General features: G+C 45.5%; 1 protein-coding gene across 1 annotated transcript in view; it reads left to right on the forward strand.

Moving 5' to 3' along the window:
* Positions 1 to 838: 838 nt before the first annotated feature.
* The window catches only part of LOC119165376 (uncharacterized), a 44,380-nt gene continuing 23,077 nt past the window's right edge, over positions 839 to 22,141 (forward strand). Inside the window, exons 1-4 of the mRNA XM_075870209.1 lie at positions 839 to 994; positions 6,770 to 7,051; positions 12,982 to 14,195; positions 19,977 to 20,116. Coding sequence (XP_075726324.1) covers positions 6,797 to 7,051; positions 12,982 to 14,195; positions 19,977 to 20,116 — 1,609 coding nt within the window. The 5' untranslated portion in view covers positions 839 to 994; positions 6,770 to 6,796. The remainder of the gene's footprint in view (positions 995 to 6,769; positions 7,052 to 12,981; positions 14,196 to 19,976; positions 20,117 to 22,141) is intronic.

Genomic DNA, 22,141 nt, shown 5'->3' on the forward strand with positions numbered 1-22,141 from the left:
CATACATAATATGTGATGAATTCTTGAAAGGTAAATTCTTAGATGACGGCGCCAGCACAAAGTCATTGAAAAGGTCATTATCACGTGATGACCTCATGAAATCACGTCATTGTGTAATCAGAGATCAACAAAATTCGTGACTTCGTCATAAATTCTAATGGCGTTTTCATGACATCCCATGTAGTGGCTTCATTCGATAATGTCATTACATTATCACGTGGTCAAAATGTGACGATTGTGGAGGTATTGTGCATCTGCGTGAGGTTCAGAAAGCTCACAAGACCTCAAACCCCGGAGGAAGTGGAAGACCAAATTATGTGCAGAAATAATTTACAATAAAATAATACAGCTTACTTACAAAAACACAAAAACAACAAAAACAAAACGTTCCTCGTCTTTGCGCCTTCAACCAGGAGACCACTGCTACTATTTTATCATTTATTTTGGTAGTGCACAAGTTAGTTTTACTTTTTAGTGTGGGTCTTAACACTCCATCACATGGTTCACAAATATACTTACATGAGATTTGCGTATTAAACTTTCTCCTCTCACGCTGTTGCAAGTCTAGCATGGCATTCATATTAGGGTATAGTGCAGTTCACATACTGATAGCACGTGAGTTTACAGCATATCGTTTATCTTAGAGCGTAAGGGGATCTGCAGGGGGTAGACCAAGTGGCATACTCCCCAAGGTTTCGACACTCTTTAAAGTTGTCCACGCATATCGAGTACAGCTTGCTCCTTGAAGGTATAAAGAGTCCCGATGACATGCCTCTGATATAGCTTTAAGTATATCTGTGCTAAAAATAATCTCACGTTCTGAAAAACACTTGAAGAAAGCCGACTCTTAGGAGCCACCTCTTAAGAATTCTGTCAGCACAAGCGTAACTGCTGTTGTCACATTCCACCCAGTGCTAACGCCTCAGAGAGGCTACGGCAATTCTGGGAGCCCTGCGAATCTGTGAGACAGTGCGCATTTATTTCACCTATACCGGTACGTTGTTTTATCGTTTTCGTCGACTACGACTGTCTGGTTATTGCCATGCCATAATTCTTGATGAACTTGGTTGAGAAAAATACGCGGAAGGTGACGTTTATGTCAATCAATGTGCAGGGTTTTTCTTGTGCATTTTATTGCTTTCGTGTTTTAAGTGTGTGATAACAACCAAATCACAGTGACGCTGCACACATATTGTGCGCAACGAAGCTGTAAAAAAAACAATGGCTTGTCATGTGTTTATGCATGTACTAAACTCTTAAGGAAAAAAAGGGCATGTGTCCCTAATTTCGGACAGTCCTGATTTTCAACGCATATGGCATTCTTTAAAGAAGCACTTTAACTTTCTTGTGAATCGCACGACTCACTGAGAAGAGTCTAAAAACACCTAAAGACAGTCGAGGTGTTTCTTCAAAGAGCGTCATACATGCGGTAAGCCAGAACTCTCAAAGACTGTGAAAGCACAATATATTTCTTAGAGTGCAAAATGCAACGCGCATTTTCCTGGTTAGTGTGATGCTTATATGATATCTTCCAATGAAGTGTTCTAAAGCAGGGACACGTCTCAAACTCAAATAATCTTGGAAATAAACCATCTCAAATATACAAAGACAAAAAAATTCTACAAGGAATTGAACTGGCCACAAAATTTCATTAGAAGGAACACGCACATATATCAGGCAGAAGATCTAGTCACATGGCACGCCATGGTAGTCTCAAATAGTAAAGCAATCAAACGTGGCAGTCAATCTTGAACTAAACATAAAATATTAGCCGACTTGTTTAATGCTATGCTGGTGAGACAGGTATTCTCTTTCGGATATTGTGTCATGTGTTTGTGAATTAATTGTCGTTAAAAAAGTTAAACACGTACCAATATCAAGTTGAAGTAATTTTTTAAAGAAAACTGTAATAGTAAAGGCTGAGAAACGTGTGTTAGTGCACTTGGCACAAACTATTACGGGCCTCAGAAAATACTTGCACCATTCGAGACTTTCGATCACGAGGCTTTCGTTCAATACCGTTGTGGTATTTGATTGGACCCTCATCGTGGTGCGGTGGATATACCATGCAATTTAACATGCCACCGCGAGGACGGAAGCAAAGCGCTCACTGTGACATCATGGTGGTGAGATTCCAAAGGGCACGCACTTCAAAGATGCCACGGCGTTGATCTTATTGTATCCTACGAAAGAACACAATCAAATGATTTCTTCATTAACATTGCGTGCTTCGTGGAAATAGCTATCTTCACTTTGACAATCGTTCGTTTAAATGTCAGAAACAATCCTGGGACCTATGACTATTGCCCATGTTCATAAAATTCTAGTTGGGATGAGTTCTTGCGTGCTCCTGAATTCCGAGGGATCGTTTATGAAAGACAGCTTCAACGTGTTTTATGAGATAGAAAACTTCATCAGCGTTTAACTATTCGTTTAAAAATGACGTAGGGCAGTGGGTCTCACAGTGAAAGGTTCATCGCACAAGCTATATATTTCCTGCCAAAAAAAACGTCCACCAGAAAACGCCATGAAGTCAGGGTATATGTTTCATCATCGCGCACACTTCTTCAAATACACTTTTTTCCCTATATATGTTCAAATCCATGCCAGCTCACATTCGTTTCTTAACGAAAGTTGAATTTGGAAGGCACGAAAAAACGGCATACCCCGATCACTGCTTGTCATTTTTTTCTTTTTTATATAGTTATGTTTTTAAATGTTTCATACTTCTCTGGCCTGAAAGTGTTTTCATGAAACTCACCTGCTTTCGACGGTCGCATTTTTTTTCCTTTTTTCTTTTGTACCCACTTCTGCTATATCCTTGTGACTGAGCTGCAGTATGTCAAAATAAACAAATACGTGTTAGCTCTTGGAGTTTTACGACTCAATGTGATGATATCTTTATGAACTCTTTAGTAGAGGGCCCCAGAAATTTTACTCATCACGTGTTTTTTAACGTCCACTATCAACGCAAAGTACACAAGCTTCTTGCAATTCGCCTCTATGCAGATGCACCCACGAGGGCTGGTATCGAACGCGCGACCTTCGTGTCAGCTGTCGAGCACAGTAGGCTCTACACAACGCCGGAAGACGTGAAGGGCGACTAGATATTATGTTTTACAGCTCTGCACTTATAAATTCGCTCGATCACAGATGGTTAAAAAAAAGTAATAATAATAATTGTGTGAAGTTACCGTGCCAAAACCTAGATATGATTACGAGCGACGCGTTGTTAAGGGCTCCGAAAATTTCGACCATGTGAGACCTATACAAAAAAATTGTAGAAAAAAGGGGGGGGAATGCACCTTCTTTATTTAGGGGAAAGGGGCGCGCACCCTCTTGGAACGGTCACTTCTTGCTATGTGTGCCATGGCGAAAAACATTTTTAGGGGCGAGAGGCATGGGCCCGGCGTGCCACCCCATGGCTACGCCATTGACCAGGAGCACATGGGACCCAAGCATTTTTTGGCTTCATTAAAAAATGCAGCCGCCGCGGCCCGGATTTGATCCCACAGGCTGCGGTGCAGCAATCGAGCACCATGACCTGTAAACGACCATGAATTGGTCATGCAAAAAAAGAAGTATTGGCACTTCGTTGTGCGTTCACCACTAACTAAAAAAACATCCATTCACCCAGCTGCACAGGTGAAAATGCATGTCACTGCAAAGGCCGCTAGGCTTGCAGGCAGCGTATGCGGAAGAGGAGAGCACGAGAAAAAATGACGTGCACCGTCTCGTGGCGTTCGTTCGTTTTGCGTCACGCCACAGCAATATCTTTTCGCATGCAAAAGCGCTGTCGAGAGCGTAACGGAAGACTGATGGTCGCGTGGAGTACGGAGAAATCTCTTTGTTGGGGAGCTTACGACACACCACCGTGGCCACCGGGAAAACGGTGGTTACTGCTCCGCCAATGTCGCCCATGGTTCTGGCATTGCTCGCTGAGAAGAAACTCCTCAGTCGGTCCGTTCTCGGAGTATTTTGGTCAGCAGTTTTTAGTGATTTGAACATGGAGCAGTGTCGACATGTTTACCGCCTTCTCTTTTCTGGGCTAAAATACCTGTTTCTATGACAGTAGCAACGCACTGCTGAAGGTAAGCCCGTGCAGCTGAAGCACCTTGATAGAGATGAAACGACATTGACGCACGCATTTCTTTTACGGTTCAATGTAATCGTCTACCACCGACTGCAATGCTGTGACAGATTTTTATGTCGGTGTGGTTAAGGGGCGAAAAGAAGCAGATGAGTTGCCAGGGTCAGGTGCCGTTTATTAACACGTGTTCCACATTGCGTGGCCGGTCTTGATAAGCGATGGACAGGTTGTGGCGAAACCATTTTATTTATTTTGCGTGCCTGCGCATTGTGGACCTGATGATCGACTGCGGCACTCAGCCGCACACCGGATTATTTGTAGCATCACATCAGTACAGCGGCCTGTCTTCTTCAACAAATGGAACACGCTGACCATTTAATCAATTTTATATTAATAATAGAAAAACGCCGCCTTGTCGTCAAAAAGTAAATGAAAGGACAAGGCACTTCGATCGATAGATTGACGATCGAGAAAGTCATAATTTATAGTATAGAGCGAGCTTCCCGGCTTCCACTTCACTTCAGCCAGGACAAAAAATAAAGTTTTACCACACCCCTCTCTATAGATTGACTTTGGAAGATGATGTGGAAATAAGCTTCAAGAGTTTTGTGCAAGATGATGAAGGGTATAGCTTTGATAGACGGAGAGAATCAGTTTAGTTGTAGCTGTTGCGTTTTTGATGCTAAAACGAGGATGTGGGTATGAAGTATCCCTTAGTTGAGATTCAGGAATATTCTTGGCTACCCGCGGTTTTTTTTTTTTTTGCCTTCCCTCCACTTCTGAGCAAACTGACGTTCTGCTATTTCTGTGCCGCACCAAGGACTGAACTCGCCTCCAGGAAATTAACATGGTAACATCTTTATCACCAAGTTGTCGCTCTGGGTCGGCGGGGTCAATATGGGTGAAAGAACTTGTGAAGCCGAGCTCTGGCGCCTCAGCTTTGCCGTGTGTCCGAGATATAAGTTTACATATAATCATTAACTAGCGCGCACTCAATCACAGCCCAAACGCTCTGCATATGTAGTTATCAGGTGAAGATAAAACGTGCGCTACCTAATCCGTGTTTCTCACCTGCGTATTCTTTTGTTGTTATTTGAATTGGACCGGCGTTTGGAATAGTGGAATTAGCTCAATTTGTGGAGCACATGAGCGGTGTGAGAGTTTTACAAAAGAGATATCATGTTTAAAAGGATTCAGAATGACCGAAAATTGATAGAGAAAAAAGAAAACACTTAGAAAGAAAGAGAAAAAGAAAAAAAGAATAGAATAAAAGACAAAAGACAAGTAGACACAGAAAAAAAGACATAAGAACTCACAGACTAAAAAAATAAGAAAAAAGAACCAGCATAGCTATTACAGCATATTATCGCATTGGTTAGGAGACGGATAGGCAAATGCATAAAACCTAATAGCTCAATCAGTCCCAACGATAGCTGCCCAGTAGCTTTGAGTTTTATACCATTTAGTGCCTTAACACCAGGCTAGATAGGTTACGTAAGGGGTGGTTAGCGCCGTTATGCAAAAAAAACGGTATTACTGTTAGAACGTCTTGGCACTGCTCTCAGAGATTCTGAACGGCTTGTTACGAGAGGAGCACTGCGCGGCTGGTAGTTCCATTCTCTGAGAAGACAGGAAAATGAGGTTTGAATTGCTACGGTCACTGCGGCATCGTGGGTGACAAGCATGCCGACGTTGCAACTAACAGTCCGCGCAAGAATCGCATGACGGAACATATACCGCAATCAAGAAGTGACACAGCAGTGAACATTAATACGCTCGCCCACGATGTCATAACTTACCCCTCTCTGTTGTGTCAATGTATGAGCCTACATTCGCTTACGAGTTGCAGCGCCCTAGCACCCCACCTTCCTACTATGTCAATGAGCGCGGCTGACTTCGCCCCCCCCCCTTAGGTTACAAGGGGGGGGGGGGGCTGCCCACCTCGTGACACCTCCATGTGCACGCTTATGTCCAGTGGCTAAAATGGTAGCATTTGCTCTGTTATTGTGCAAGGTGGGTGTTGAGAAAAAGACGAGCCGCCGTGCCCGTGGTGAAGCCCACCCGTCGACCTCCTCTTTAATGCCAACATTCATCTAATTCCCCGAAGATGATAACATCGCTCCTCGTCTTCTGCACAATTTGTAACATCTTCCGCGCCTCCACATCTAAAGGTCCCTGGTTCGGTCCCGTGTTTCGGCACCACGATGTTGAGGAAAGGATGAGCCGCCATGCCCATGGCGAAGCCCACCCACTGACCTCTTCTTTCTTCTGAACACTGGTCTAATCCCCTAATGATGATAGCGACTATCTTCGTCGTTCAAACAATGTTTAACAGTGGGTACAACATTCACCTATTCATCGAGGAAATGAAAGTGTAATATTGTACTCGACCTTTGTTTATCGTCTTTTCTTGCGCTTTCGAGCATTTTAAATATGGTTAATTTTTACATTTTATTTTGGTTCTGTCAAATCGGATCAAAAGGCCATTTGCTGTAATAACCATAGCACACATACGCCGAGCTTCGCTTACTGCCACTTTACAGCTTGGGAAAGAGCGCGCGAATTCCTTTACCGAACATCCTACACAAAAGGCCGCGATATTTTCAGAATGAGCTTTCTCATTCTCGAAGTTGACGATTAGATGATATAGAAATTTGATCATGCAACACCGCTTTACAGGGAACCTGACGAGAGCATGCCCTGAAGATGTCGGCAATGGTCATCGTGCCTTTCTTTCTAGCCTTGGCCTCAACCATCACTGCGTTTGACGTACAGACGGTCACCGCTCTTGGCGTTGTTGGTGGAAGCCGTACCAACGTATTGGGCCGTCCTTTGGAGGTGTATCGTGGCATTCCGTACGCGCAGCCGCCAATGGGTGCGCTACGCTTTCGTCCACCCGAGCCTCTGCAGGGATGGGACGGCGTACTAAACGCCACAAATAGGAGGACCGCCTGCCCGCAAGTACGCACATTCCACTTTAAATGTCGGTTTGATGGCAATAAGGTGTTTTTATCTTATACTACTTGCTTCGTAGGTGATATTATCTGGTCGATAACATCAGCGAGGCTCAAACTCATGTGACGCAATTGAATGGGGCGTTTAACCTCCCAAAACCACGCTGTTATTATGAGGGACACCGTAGTGGAGGGCTTGGGAAATTTTGACCACCTGGGGTTCTTTACGTGCACCCAAATTTGAACACGCTGGTCTACAGCATTTTCGCATTAATCGAAAATGCAGCCGCCGCAGTCAGGGTTTCTTAGCCACTACACTTACAGCGGCGGGGCCCATCTGACGTAAATGCAGCACATATTTGCACCAGACAAACATACCTGCAAAATAGTTTAGAATGTTGCAATGGTGTTTTTACAGTTCTGAGTTTGTAGTGTTGCAATGTAGAAGCTCGACGTCGTCAGGAGAAAGCTATTGGTTCACGCCATAACTTAAGCAATAACGCGTACTTCAGTTTCTCCCGCGGCCTCGCCACGGTGGTCTAGTGGCTACGGTACTCAGCCGCTGACCCGCAGGTTGCGGGATCGAATCGTGGCTGCGGCGGCTGCATTTTCGTTGTAGACGAAAATGCTGTAAACCCGTGTGCTCAGATTGTGGTGCACGGTAAAGAACCTCCGATGGCCCAAATTTCCGGAGCCCTCCTCTACGGTGTCTCTCATACTCAGTAGGTGATTTAGGGACGTTAAACCCCACATATCAATCAAAATTGTACCACGTGCAAGCTAGTGTGTTCAGACTAGCTTGGAAATACCTTTGGCTGGCTTGGAACACCGTTATCCGAACGCCATTGGAACACCATTATTCGGCTTGCAACACGTTATCAGAACCCTGTTAATGACTGGCTTGGAAACACTATTATTCGCCAGCCCATCCATCAGTTGAGCCTTGATTATTTCATGTGATAACTGGCCTCTGATGGCACAAGCAATCTTGAAAAATTGGCATACACGCGGTAAAAGCACCATCGTTTGCACTGCATGGTCCCTGGATAACTGCAGTACATGCACTGTTCTTTTAACGCAGCAGTGTTCTTTTAAACGCTCGTTAAGGCATCTTTCCCTATGACTCAGGTAATTATTGCCGATGTGAATGGAAGCTCGTACACGACTGCGTCAGCGCATTCTGCAAACCTATTTTCATGCTTATTTTACAGCGAAAGCTGTTATTAGATTACAATTTCGGTCTCGAGCAGCGCCGTAGTTGTCCGCCGCACCCGCCTCCACTGGTGTCCGAAACGCATCGCGTGAAATTAGAAAAAAAAAACAGAATATCCACGGAGTGAATGTTGATGAGTTGGGCGAAGAGTTTATCAGCCCGTCCATGCTTCCGTCCGTTCGCGCGACCATCCATGCGTTCATTCATGCGTCCATTCGTCCGTCTGTCTATGCGCCATCCAGAGTCCGTCCGTTCATACGTCCTCGCGTCCGTCCATCCATCCGTCTGTCTGCAAGTCTATCCGTCCGTCCAAGCTTCCTTCTGGTGAACAGTCCAAGTGCCGCCATTCTCCGATCTCTCAATTCCTGTGGCGCATACCCACTCTAGAGTGGGTATGTGCCACCAGTACATACATACATACATACATACATACATACATACATACATACATACATACATACATACATACATACATACATACATACATACATACATACATACATACACACATACATACATACATACATACATACATACAGACAGACAGACAGACAGACAGACAGACAGACAGACAGACAGACCCTAAAACATGGGCATACTCAGCGTCAATCGCCTCATGGCAACAACAAGTTTTCTTGAGAAAAGAAGCTCTAAAGCTGCAATCACGTAACACAGAAAGTGAGATAAATGTACCTATCAGTCGTGACAGAATCCTAACCTAAAAAATATACAGTATTTGGTAAGCAAGTTTTTCGTAAAATGTATTTAGGCACGGAAAGCTTGTTTAATGCTTCTGTGAGGCATGTTTCAGACGCTGCGGGGAGAGTATGAGTAAAATACACAAATTCAGAGTTGAATTGGACAAAGAGGTTCTTTGAGCTTGAAGCGCTAGGCTTTCCCTGAATTTCATATATTTTTTCATTGTTACATTCACTTACCGTCACGATATAAAAACTCTCACAGGCTATAAAACGTTGGCACAAGGAAAGGAGGAAGGAAGCAACAAAAAGGGAGAAGGCAGGGAGGTTAACCAGAAAGACATCCGGTTGGCTACCCTACACTGGGGGATTAAGGAAGGGGACAAGAAAGACGAGAAAGAGGGAAGAGAGGGAACAAAGGGGGTGGGGGAGAGACTGACAGTAATTTCACTGCAGCGTGTAGAACTCTACCGCATGTCAGAGGCGTTCACACAAGCCTGTCTTTCTTAGGAAACACAGCAGGGCTTTCACTGCGTTGTGAGCTGTCGAGTCATGTGTACGTTGCTGTAGCAGCACCTGCACAGAAAGAGGCCGATCATTCAGTCACCGCATTGCGTTGGCAAGTACTTGTCTATCTGAGGCAAATCGAGGACAATGACACAGCAGGTGTTCGATATTTTCGTCGGTGCCGCAAACATCGCACGCCGCACTGTCAGTAATTCCGATTAACGTGGTATAAGCTTTCGTGAAAGCAACTCCCAGCCAAAGGCGATAGAGAAGCGAAGCTTCACGTCGATGTAGGCCGGGTGGAGGCCGGAGTTGTAGTGAAGGGTCAAGCTCGTGCAGTCGTGTACGTCGTATGTTTGGTGTGTTCCACTCAGTCAGTGTGAGACTGCGGGCCAGTTGACGAATCTGCCTTGCCGCATCCGCTCTTGAAAGCGGTATCGGAACGCTGTTCACTTCTTTATGTGACGTGCGAGCAGCATGATCTGCAGAATCATTGCCGCCTATACCACTATGCCCAGGTAACCACTGAAAGACGATGTCATGGCCTTTTTGTATTAACAGGTGGTGAAGTTTCACGGTTTGGTAGGTCATTTGGTCGTGGCATCCGCGTCGGAGAACTGATATCAGGCACTGTAACGCTGGTTTTGAGTCAGAAAACACAGCCCATTTACCTGGTCTTTCTTCTGAATTGATGGGTTCCAGTGCATTGCGCAGAGCCTCGAGTTCTGCCGTCGTGGAAGTTGTCACATGTGAAGTCTTAAAACACCGAGTTACCCCTTGTGATGGTATAACCACTGCTCCACCTGAACTAGACTGCGTAGTAGAGCCATCTGTGTAAATGTGCACGTGGTTACTGTAGTTTGCTTCCAGTAGGGATAGCCTCAGTTGTTTCAGGGCATGTGTCGGTAAGTCCGATTTTCTCCTCATTCCTGGAATCATTAAGTGTACTCGCGGCCGGCTCAAGCTCCAAGGAGGAAGCAGTGGCTTTGATGCAGGTGCGTATGTCTCAGCAAACGATGAACGATGCTTGGAGACAATAGTGCTGTATGTCGTGCGGGGCCTTTCAGCAGCTAGGCTCGCCAGGTGGTGAGAAGGGGTCCTGGCATAATGTCTGAGGTGCATGCGCATTGTCTCGGTAATAATATGCGTATTTATCGAGTGATCTTGAGCGATGGCAATGGTTTCAGCCGTTGAAGCACTGCGGGGTACTCCAAGGCATATCTTAAGTGCTTGGGCTTGAATGCTCTGAATTGCGCCCAGGTTGGTCTTGTCGGTGTTAGATATTGCAGGTAAGCTGTACCATAAGAATCCGATAAACAGCACTCTGTACAGTTGTAGCATGGATGGTATGGGCACTCCCCAATTCTTTCCTGCAAGGAATTTGAACATGTGGCATGTTGCGATCAGCCGCTTCTTCACATAGTTCACGTGTGGAGTCCACGACAGGTTTCTATCTATTATGACTCCCAAGAACCTGTGGCTTCTGCTGAACGATATGTATTCGTCATTAATCGATATACTGTAAGCAGACATTGGTTTCCGCGTGAACGCTACCACTGCACGTTTTCCGCAGGACACCTCGAGGCCTTGCTTACGAAGATAGCATGACGTCGTTGTAGCAGCCTTCTGAAGGCGGGCGCGAAGCTGAGGCCTTGTCACACCTGATGTCCAAATGCAGATGTCATCAGCATAGACAGAAAGTTCTACAGTGCTAGGTAGCTGCTCGATTAGACCAATGAGAGTTAGGTTGAAAAGGGTAGGGCTTAGCACTCCTCCCTGAGGAACTCCTCGGCTGCTGTAATAATCAGGTGTTGGGCCATTCGCTGTCATCACGTAAAATGATCTCAGCTGTAAGTAGCTGTACACCCACATATATATCTTGCCACCAAGACCTACTGTTTCCAAAGCACTAAGGATGGCTTCCTGGGTGACATTGTCGTAAGCCCCCTTAACGTCTAGAAACAGGGCGGCGCACAGTCTCTTACAGGCTTTTTGGTGTTGAACATATGTCACCAGATCAACAACGTTGTCGATTGACGAATGGCCGCGCCTGAATCCGGTCATGGAATCCGGTCATGGGCACAAGCTTAAAAAATTCTTGGGGTAACTTGAAAGAATAATGATACCGACTTCATCCACTAAGAAGCGACTTCGCTCAGCCACCCGAACACAACAATCTAAATTATATAGGCTTTGGTAAGTCCAAAGACAACTTTAATTGTAATAACTGCGTTAGCGGAAGTCCACATGTAAATAGCTGAAAGAAACAGGAGCTCATTACAATACAATGTTATCTTGACACGAAAATTTTACTCATGTCACGCAAAATTGTTTTTTTTTGTATTTTTACATGCACTCAAAAGGCTCTTGCTATAAGGTTTTAGTCAGAGTTACTTGTGCTATTGTTCGCCTCGACGGAGAGATAGTGTTATATTTCATGACTGGATTGTGTTCCGGTCTCTGATATTGTTATGAAGCGTGATCGACATAATCGTAAATTCATTAGCAGGAATCAATCATTCTCGCACAGATGACATCCTAACTTAGTGCAGTACAACCGAAGCTGTAGAACGCATATTTCACAATCATACAGTTATACAGGAATATATACACGCATCGGCACGAGGTGAATCATGGCGACTGGGGCAAGCTCCGGGTATTGTACGGATGAGTAACCGTGTGGTACCAGAGAGCGCTGCCCCATTTAATCAAAGTTGTGTGACATGAACAGTCCACGACGAAGCTAAGACCTAAGATTCATAATGCCTACGTGAAAGTGGCTGACTGGCATAAAATACGTATGTTCGTAGGTTATTTATATTGCTGTGTTACATTTATGAGAAATATTAGTATATCATTCAACCTTCTTTTTAACATGCTTTGATTTATGGGTGCGTGAATGTCAATGTTTTAGTGGTGTTATAGCCATTATTTGTGTTTTGGTTTACAGTCTCTTATTTGGTTTTTGATACCCTTTGGCGAACCTTTTACACGGTGTTGTACCGTACTATGACGAACACCGGATGGGCAAGCTACGGCCCTAAGGTGTTTCGCCACTAAAAAAAAACGCTTCCTGAAGGCAAATTCTGAAGAGAGTGCTTCACTGCGCTATTCGAAGTAACCAGTTTTCTCCACAGCTTGCTCTTTGCACACTGCATGAAGAAAGACTCCATGAATATTTCCTGTCCGGCGTACCTAGGTTCGATTCGTTCACTATACAGGTCGTATTTTTATCACTTCATCAAACTTATTGCATCCGATGACTGGCTGTCCCATGCCTTTATATTTATTGCACGGCAATAACTGCCCTTGGTTCCAGTTGGACGCATTATGTGGTGAGCCCATTTTCTTATTTATTTGCCTATTACGTGCAAGAACACCGGTTACCCATATTTAATTTCTAACAGAAAATCCCCCAAACTGTAGCGAAAGAAACTGCATTTATGTTTTTACTGATATGTATATACCCACTCCTACTAGCGTAAGAATTTATCATCTGTCTTTAACCTGACATTGCAGGTCATTATTGCTCCTGTTATGACTGACGGCGCTTTGTTAACTGAGGACTGCCTACATCTCAACGTGTGGAGCCCAGGGGCACGTAACCAGGCGCCAGTTCCAGTGCTCGTCTCAATTCACGGCGGAGGATTCTCACACGGCTCCGCCAGCATTCCCATCTTCGACGGGGCCGTCTTGGCCGCCAAGACAGGATTGGTGGTAGTATCGTTCAACTACAGACTCGATATTCTGGGGTTCCTGGACGCGAACTCGACCGAAGCACCCGGCAACGTGGGCCTAATGGACCAGGCCTTGGCGCTAAAGTGGATCCAGGCGCACATCCACCACTTCGGGGGCGACCCTCTGAGAGTGACTATCTTCGGCGTGAGCGCGGGAGGCATGAGCGCGCATGCTCACGTGATCTCGCCCGTCAGTCGAGGCCTCTTTAAGAGAGCCTGTCTGATGAGTGGGACTCTGAACAGTCCAGATTTTGTTGAGCATGTGACTGACAGTATAAACAAAGGCAACCTTGTTGCACGAGTTGTCGGTTGTGCCGATAGTGACAAGACTTTGACTTCTGACCCCGAATCAGTGGTCGCATGTCTTCGAACGAAAAGCACCGACGAGCTCGTGCAAGCGTCATCCCAAAGCATAAAGCCAAAGATATTCACCTTTCTGCCAACGTATCCCAACCGATTTCTACCCAAAGATCCAGCGGTAGCGGTGAAAGAGGGGTCGTTCAACCCTGCCGACATAATAGTCGGAGTGACCAAGGACGAAGGAATGGGAGCGTTGATGTATCCACCGAGACAGGAACTGTGGACAGAAAGTCTAGAAGGACTTGATGAAGAATTCTTTAACAAGACTCTCCGCGCCGTTGTATTCTCCTGGTTCAAGACAAATTCCGAAAACAACCTCTCGCCGTACATTGCCGCGGCACGAGACAGGCCTGAGCTGAGGCGCGCTTACGTGGACTTTCTCTCAGACAGGACGTTCGTGTGTCCTATGCATTTCACAGCCGAGGGACACTCTAAACGGGGCCAGTCCGTGTACTCCTACGTCTTCTCCTACCACTCAGCAAAAAGCACCTTGCCAGCTTGGATGGGTACGCCACACGGAGGGGACGTGAGCTATATATATGGATTTCCTCTAGTCGATCAGGAAAAGTACGACGCCCGAGACGTCATCATGTCCGAGAATTTGGTCAACGTGTTGTCCACGTTCGCTTCCACAGGGTGAGCGATGTTGATTAGAGCCTATCTTTGCCGTTTCACGTGGGTTGCGTTTCTTTCTTAAGTGCACCAAGCTAAATATAGGTTCGGTGTTAATATTTAACGTTAAATAAGTATTTATCAATATCCGGCTCATTCATTGTAATCATCAGTGTCAAAGTTATCCCGCTTATGCTCTAAGAAGTGTCTACGATTTTGTTCAGTATATTGCCCACGTCTACATCCCTGATGCGTTGCACCCGTTCGGGAATTTCTATAGTCAACGTTTTGGAAGTGCTACGTGCAATAAGACGACACAGGTAAGAGGGAGGGTCCATAGAATTGCAAAGTGTCCTTGAATGCCTACGTGAACAGCCAGTAAGTATTTTAACTCAAGAGTAACAAAAGTAACTTGGGCCCGAAGAATTAAACAAAGCATAAAGGCGATACTGGGACTCACAAAGGGGCCAATAAAGCTATAGAAGAAAATGTAACACCCTCTAAAGTGTGCTCAAGGGTAAATATTGTACCATGAATATGTAAACGACCGAACCGAGGGGAAGTAGCTTGGCTGAGTTAGCATACCTGAATACAGAGTGCGCATGGAAGAAAGCGCAGTGTGACTGCTTATTGAAAGTGTGGGAACTGCTGTACGGTATATTCATAGCAACTAAGCGGGACGACTGAATGAGGAGAACGAACTTAGGCGCCACTCAATGGAGGCATTGTAGAGGAATGGCTGAGATATTCGCGCAAGGAAAATCGCTAAAAAAGTCCGCCTCACTGATGTGAAAATTAGATGCCATGGGCCTCGCCCTTAACAGTTCTGCAAGAGCAGCAACGTTAGGCTTTGTAATATTGGCCACTTAAAACTTTTCCAAAATGCCAGCTGAGAGCACAGATGCGATATGTATGCAACGCAGGTCGTTTTTCTTTTTACTTATTACTTTTTACTTATTAGCCAAGAGCCTACCACACGCCTTCAATGTAGCACGCACAACCGTAGATCTGCGTACTTTGTAATGTGCGGGCAGCTTTAAATGCCTCACTCGTTCCACAATTCGCATGTTTTCACGCCTGGTGTGAACCTACGTCTCCACCCCGCAATACTGCGTATGTTATGCGTACCTCCTATGCATTTGCAATGCAGTTTCACTTTTTATACAAAGCTTTGTTGGTGTACCAATACATTCTGCATGAAATATGTTTTGAAAATGATTATATTCTACCGGAAAAGCACAACAGAGTTCCCTTAGGGAACCTATGGCGGTAGATGATAATCATAATTTAAAATATAAGTCTAGTAACTGTTTTGATGTTGCAAGAAAGCGCCAACATTTTGCTTACATTATAACGATACTTTTCATGTTATATCCTATCAACTTTTAGAACATTTATACTGGCTTTTATAACAATTCAATTTATAACAATATTTTATAATGATTCTTTCCAACATTCAGTTGTTGATTGGACGTCGGCAAACTATGATATGGGCTCGAAAGACGCCGCATAGGGAGGTATCGGAAATTTTGCCCACTTCGGGTTACTTAACGTGCACCTAAACCAAAGTGTACGGGAGTCGAAAATTTCAGCCGCTCGCTATGAGGCCAACGGGGCCGGGATTCAATCCCATGACCGTCAGGTCAGAAGTCAAGTGCCACAGCTATACACCAATGTGGACGTTCCCAGCTTATTTTACAGACGTTAATGTGAACTCTTAGTTTCTAGCATTTTCGAAGAACACTCGAATGGTACATCTTCATTTCCTGTGAGTGCATGTGTAACTTTCACAGCCTTCCACAGCTTTTTAATGAGTATGAAGAAAACATTTTGTGGCTTGTGCCAAAAGTAAAGATGATGTTCTTTTAGTGACAGCCCTCGCTATCATCCACACAGTCACATGCAGAGAAACAAACACACACCCGTTCGCTGGGTGGGCTGTTCTATTTCTGCCTGCTTTGTTTTCTTGTTCCCTTCGAGCCAGTGCCACTCCCACTCTCCTTTGTTACACTCGGTTACGATGCCAAAGGTGCATTTCTGTAAAAAATTGACCTGAATCTACATGTTACACTGTAAATGTCGTGGAAAGACGATAGTGTTGCGTCTGGAGAGAGCGAAGAAAACGTTTATTTGATGTTCTGTGCGAGAAAATAGGTGAATGGTATTCTGAAGGCGCTGCGTTAGAGTGCTTCGAGCGTGTAACAGAGGCGAACAAGCGCATCTAGCTAGGCACACGAGCGCCATCTGGCAGTTATCATCGAAAACGAAGGCACGCGCGACCGCGGAGAAAGATGCATGCCAGTCACGGGGGCGATAAGGTGTAGAATGCAAAGCGACGGGCAAGTGCCACCACCGTGCCGTCGTAGCAAAGCGTTGGAAACACCTTCTTGAGCACCGCGTTGCACTGTCAGCGCAGCGCGTTAAACGCTACAGTCCTTAGAGTTACTGGTATGTGCCTCTTCTATTATAAAGGCAGACTTACAAAACATAGACATGTTGTTATGACGCCTCAGATATGCGCAATATTTGCTTTTTTAATTGAGAATCGCACAGCTATGAACGCTAAACCTTGAGCAATATTGGTGGGCGCTGCGGATAGGGTTGGCTGTTAGGTGCCGTTTGAGGAATCGTTAAAGCAGACAAACAGAACAATGAACAGCCAGACAGGAAGACAGACAGAAATTATTCCGTCGAAGGTGCCCAAGAAAGACTATCGTCTTTTAAAACGGAACAGTTACGGCAATCCAGATGTTTCTAAGGACATAATTCTTAATCCCCGACTATGGTGGCTAGAAGGAGAGGTGTCAGCATCGGCGCGCCGGAGAGCGAGCGAGAATTCATCCGGATGCGGAGGCGCTGCAGTCGCTTTCGAGATGCCCTTTCTCGCGCCCGCTCGTGCTTATCAGCCGTTTTTTTTTTTGTTTCAAATATTTCATGCTACCCTGCGGATTATAACAAAGTCTACCTTTCACAATTCTGGAGGCGCGCAGCAATGCGTGTATTGGCACTGAAAACTAGTGGTTCCAATTCACTTCACAGTATATCAGCTACGAAGCTTAGAAGAAAGAGAACCAAGTGACTTGCCGGGGGCTTGACACCAAAACAAAGTCCGTGCACTTTTCGAATTTGATGCCGCAACGTTCTCCGTGAAGTCTCAATGTACGTAAAGGTATCGGCAAGTGTTGTTTTTATGACTAGCGCAATCAAGGTTTATTTTGCAAGCAAAATGTTTATTTTCTCGAAAGCGAAAAACATGAAAAATAAACACAACAAATGCACTAAGGTTGAAGAAAACTGCAAGTTATATGAAACTGAGCTAAAGCAAGTGAATAAGGCCACTAAAGAGAACAGTAATTATAGTAGTAGTAGTAGTAATAGACAGTAATTATACGATGATACAATTGGCATACAAACACACCTGACATTGAGATTTGATTGGCATACATAGATACAGTCAACAATAATTTTATGAACCTCATTGAGGCGCCCCATATCTAGCAGCTCATCCAGCTTATTCTGCAATTTTAATAATTATTGTTTATTCTCGAACTAGGCTGCTCAGAACTCCAGACTGTATGCTCCCACAGGAGGGTGACTGTGCCAAACTGTAAAAACTGAGGCATTCAGAGAGATAAAAAGTTGTGTCGGCGAAGAGTGATAATTCGAGCCAGTGATTTGCTTCAGAATTCCAAAAAGATTTTAAGCGCGTCTTGGCAGCGCGAGGCGTCGTCACGTATTTATAGCCCAAAATTTTTGTGACATAGTGCCGGATGGAAAGGGTGCTGGTTAGAGTGTCGCGGAGTCCTTCTGCCGTGATTCACTCAGGAACCCACCCTCACAAGTTGCTAAGAGGCCGTTGATAACATGCTTGTAGCTACGAACGATGAATCTTTCGTCGAAACGAGCTCCGCACATAACGCACTTAGTTTTGAGTGGTTTGTCAGCGTGAGGAATCACACGCTCCCAGATCTTGCACCATTCATCGTCGGCGGGAGCAGAGAAAAGAGACGCATTCTTCCCTTGTTTTGTTTGCGGGCCGAAACATATCCCGGATTGCATCCGGGTGCAAAGCAGTGTATTTGCCATTTACCCATCACTGTGGCATGGTCACATTGGCACGTATTGATCCCGAACAAGTCAAAATAGGCAAAGCGCAGACGTTGCAAGTTGCAAGCACACGAGCAAGCATCTAAAAGTGCCGCACTAGCGGCTGGCGAGCGCTCTCGACCGATCACAGTGGCGACTGGCGCGCCGCTCCGCGGCCGAATGAAATACCAGCACGCCTCCTTTCAAGGCGCGGCCGGGACGATGCTGACACCTCTCCTTTTAGCCACCATACCCCGATCCATGCACGGCAAACTTGTTTCGCCTGCTTTTGTCTTCGCGCCGGTGGGAATCCCACAACCGCATTCGCCAAGCGTTTTAGCCCAGTTCTCCAGTAATAACAAGGGGCACATCGCAGTAACTTTCTTCTGAGGGCATGGTGTCCCTCGTTGAACCCACACCCTACTGGCGATCTGGCATGGCGGTGCTCGATGGCGGTCGTAATGTCACTTTTGTACCTCCTGGGCATGTTCAATCTTCTTGCACGCCTCGGTTTGTATTTTGCTGCAATGTGTCTTTCATCCAACAGAACGTCCCGTTCGTACAAGCATGTCTAAGGATAGTGTAGCGCCTAGTTTCGCAAGAAGGCCGCAAATGATTTTATGTGGGGAAGCTCCGACCGAGCTCTGCCACGCTGTTCTAACAGTGTATGCAGCCCCTTTGAAGTGCTCCTTCCAGTCGGCCTGACCAGGCGTGTTGTTCTTGCAACACGGGGCCAACCGAGCTTGTGAAGCCTCGTCCGACCTTTCTGTCAGGCCGTTCGCTAGTTGATGGTATACGAGGCTCTGAAATGATACTCCACTTCCGCTTTCCTGAGGTTTCGAGTTTGGGCCTGCGGAATGGGGTCGACCTGTCGGAAATTAGTTTTATAGGTCCCTATAGGTTTTTTATGTCCCCATTCGTGCGGTCGTGTGGAACGTCTATGACACAACTATTATAGTTGCGCAGCCTTAGATAACTCAGAGAACGGTGTTATTTAGCAGAGCATTGATTTTTGTGCAGTTTTTTTTTAGTACCAAAGCTCTAGTTTCCCACAGTTTTCGTAGACACCACTGTTGTAGCCTCCCGATCGGACCAAAACACAGGTGTTTACATAGGTTGAGTAAACTTTGACGTACTTAAAATTATTTATGACAGATTCGTGGTTTAGTGGGCCCAACATTAGTTCACTGTCTCACTTTAATTCAAGATAATACTCATTGCAGCTGTTTATTTTCAAAAAAATTGCTCACACACTTGTGTCGTTTCGTAAGTACAATTCTTAGTTTAAGTACTTGTGATTCAAGTCCTCATTTTTAGCTTGATGAATATGCGGCTGCTCTCGGGCATAAACTGAATATCATTTCGCTCGTGAGCCCTTGGGCGCCGCTTCTATACACAATACAATACGAACTACATCTAGGTTCTGGTGGACACTACCGTTTCAGTACAACTGATCAAAAGCTGAATACTGTACGTCTTGTGCAATATAGCAGGGAAAGAACAAGGCTGCAGTAAACTACAGAAGATTTAGAAGTGCAATAATTGCTATCTAGGAAACACTGTCATACATTAGGTAAGCTGTCTTTTACAAAAAAAATACTGGCTTGAAGGCTCATTTTTGATTGCTATAAGTGCCACTGAAAGCCGTGAACTTTGTAGCCTATGCCAATAGAACGGAAATGCTCTCCAATGTACGTCACAACTTTGTCTTCTGCGCAGAGTACCCCAGCTACCTATGGAGCAGCAATGGTCCCGGTATACGAAAGACAACCCTGTTTCCGTGTTCTTCGACAACGGTGACATCGCAAACATCATCGGTTTCCAAACACACTTCTGCAACGCGTTTAGAACGGACGCGTGAAATTCGTAATGTTCTTTACCTTTTAAAATATGACTACAAATATTTTTATCCTGTGCACTGTTCGCAAAGCAATTGTGTTATATGCGCATAGCGTTGATGCGAAACAAGGTAATTTCGTCTCCACGAGACACGTCAATTAATTTAGATAATAACAAGGGGATCGTAAGACACTCATTTCCCAGTTCACGTTTTGACAACGCCGTGTTCAGTAAAATTGTCTTGAAACTTGTCTTTATACACGGCATCAGGAGGAAAGTTACGACCAAACGCAATAGTGGAATTTATAGCATACTAGCTTTGTCCTGTTGACGAGCTGTTCAGCTATGTCGCTGATATGTCTGTGTATGCACCTTGATTCGCTACGTACACGCTCCTGCTCAAGAAACAATTGAATCACCAACGCCCCAAGTCGCACAATTTTTCATGTCTGAACCTAACACAACCGCACATGTTTAGCTTCAAAAGAACGACAACACTCTTCAGTGGATGGAAACACTACCGGATTTGCAGGCGGGATCTTGAAACCTCATCGATGGCGACGGGCAAGCTGTGTCAAAACAACGTCCAGAACAAAGGCACCGACGCTCAAGATGAAGCTGTTCGCGCTACTTCATTTTATCACCCCTTAGATACGGGAGAGAGCAGGCGATGCTAAAAGTAGGCTCGCATGCGAAGCACAACACCGTTGAAAATACGCATCTCCTCTATAGCGCCTTAAAAGTGACAGCGGCCATTGAGTTTCCTAAAAATTGACCGAAGGCAACTCTGGCGCTGCGATTTATCAACCACCATGAGAATGATGGGTAGTACGCCTGTTACAAGCTGCCACTCTAGCGTCGCCAGCGCGAAGTCGGCGACGGGAATGACAGCAGGTTGGTTCGTTCCGTACGCAAGCAGAGACAGTGAAGAGATCAGAGACGTGGGAAAACAAAACAAACTTTACTCTAGTGATATTGCAGCAACACGGGATCTCATACAACACTTCTATACAACTAACAAAATACAACGACACTTGATACAATAAAAGAAATATATAACCGAAACAATAAATCAGCTTACGAGAGAGAACTATTACAACCTACACAAACTAACACGAATAGAACTACAGAGTAGAAAGTTCGAAGATATAAACAGGTGAAGGCATACGTGTGATGACCGGCAGCGTTGTGTCCCCGACGATCGGATGCGAGAAGTCAAAGAGAGTTCTGGCACGACTGCGATGTCGGCGGTGTTGCAACGCTGGTGGCTCCGGGAGGCTAGTGCTTGCAGGTGACTTCGAGCAGGTTGAGCTAACTCGAGGCGAAGTCCCGATGTCTACGTTGCAGACGTTAATATCGCGTCACAACTAGACGAACGGCTGAGTTTAGGTGGCCAGCCGGTACAGAGCCACACTAAAAACTTCTAGAAGAGATGCTTGTTGATCTGCTTCTACACCATCTTGGTCAGCGACTAGTCTGCCTAGCAGGGCAAAATCCTGCGCTTAAATCCCCCTCGTGTCTCCTCGCTCTCTTCCTTGGGGACAAGAGACCTCTACCTGGGTCCAATCATGCGCGTTTAATTGAGGGGAAACTCCGCCCCAAAAATATTTTGACCCCACCCCTTTTTAATAGGGAGAGGGCCCGCAACTAGCGAGAGTGACAACCTGTCGGGTTGTTGTCATACGGCTTGGCCACCAGAGCGTTTCCCACGCTTTTCTCCGTGGGAACGGTCAACCACTTAGCTCTCAGCCGGGCGTCTTGTAGTCTAATCCTTGTACGGGGTATACCGCGGCCTTCTACGACCTTGCAGACGTCGCCACGGTTACAAAAGGATTAACTGTCGGCGGCGACGTTCTAAGGAGAGCACCCCAATTTTGCACTTATCGGTTCCCTTTCATGTGCCGCCGTTTCTCACGGTCAGTCGGGGAGTACGGCGCCCGTTAATTGCCGTGACGCGGTGTCGCCGAAAATAGCCGTCCGTGACATTGCCCCCCACTTTCAGAATGTTATTCATAACATTTGCTCGCACGGAGGGGAATTTTTCC

This window comes from Rhipicephalus microplus, chromosome 8 (genome assembly GCF_043290135.1).
Source record: "Rhipicephalus microplus isolate Deutch F79 chromosome 8, USDA_Rmic, whole genome shotgun sequence".
In the NCBI taxonomy this organism is placed as follows: Eukaryota; Metazoa; Arthropoda; class Arachnida; order Ixodida; family Ixodidae; genus Rhipicephalus; species Rhipicephalus microplus.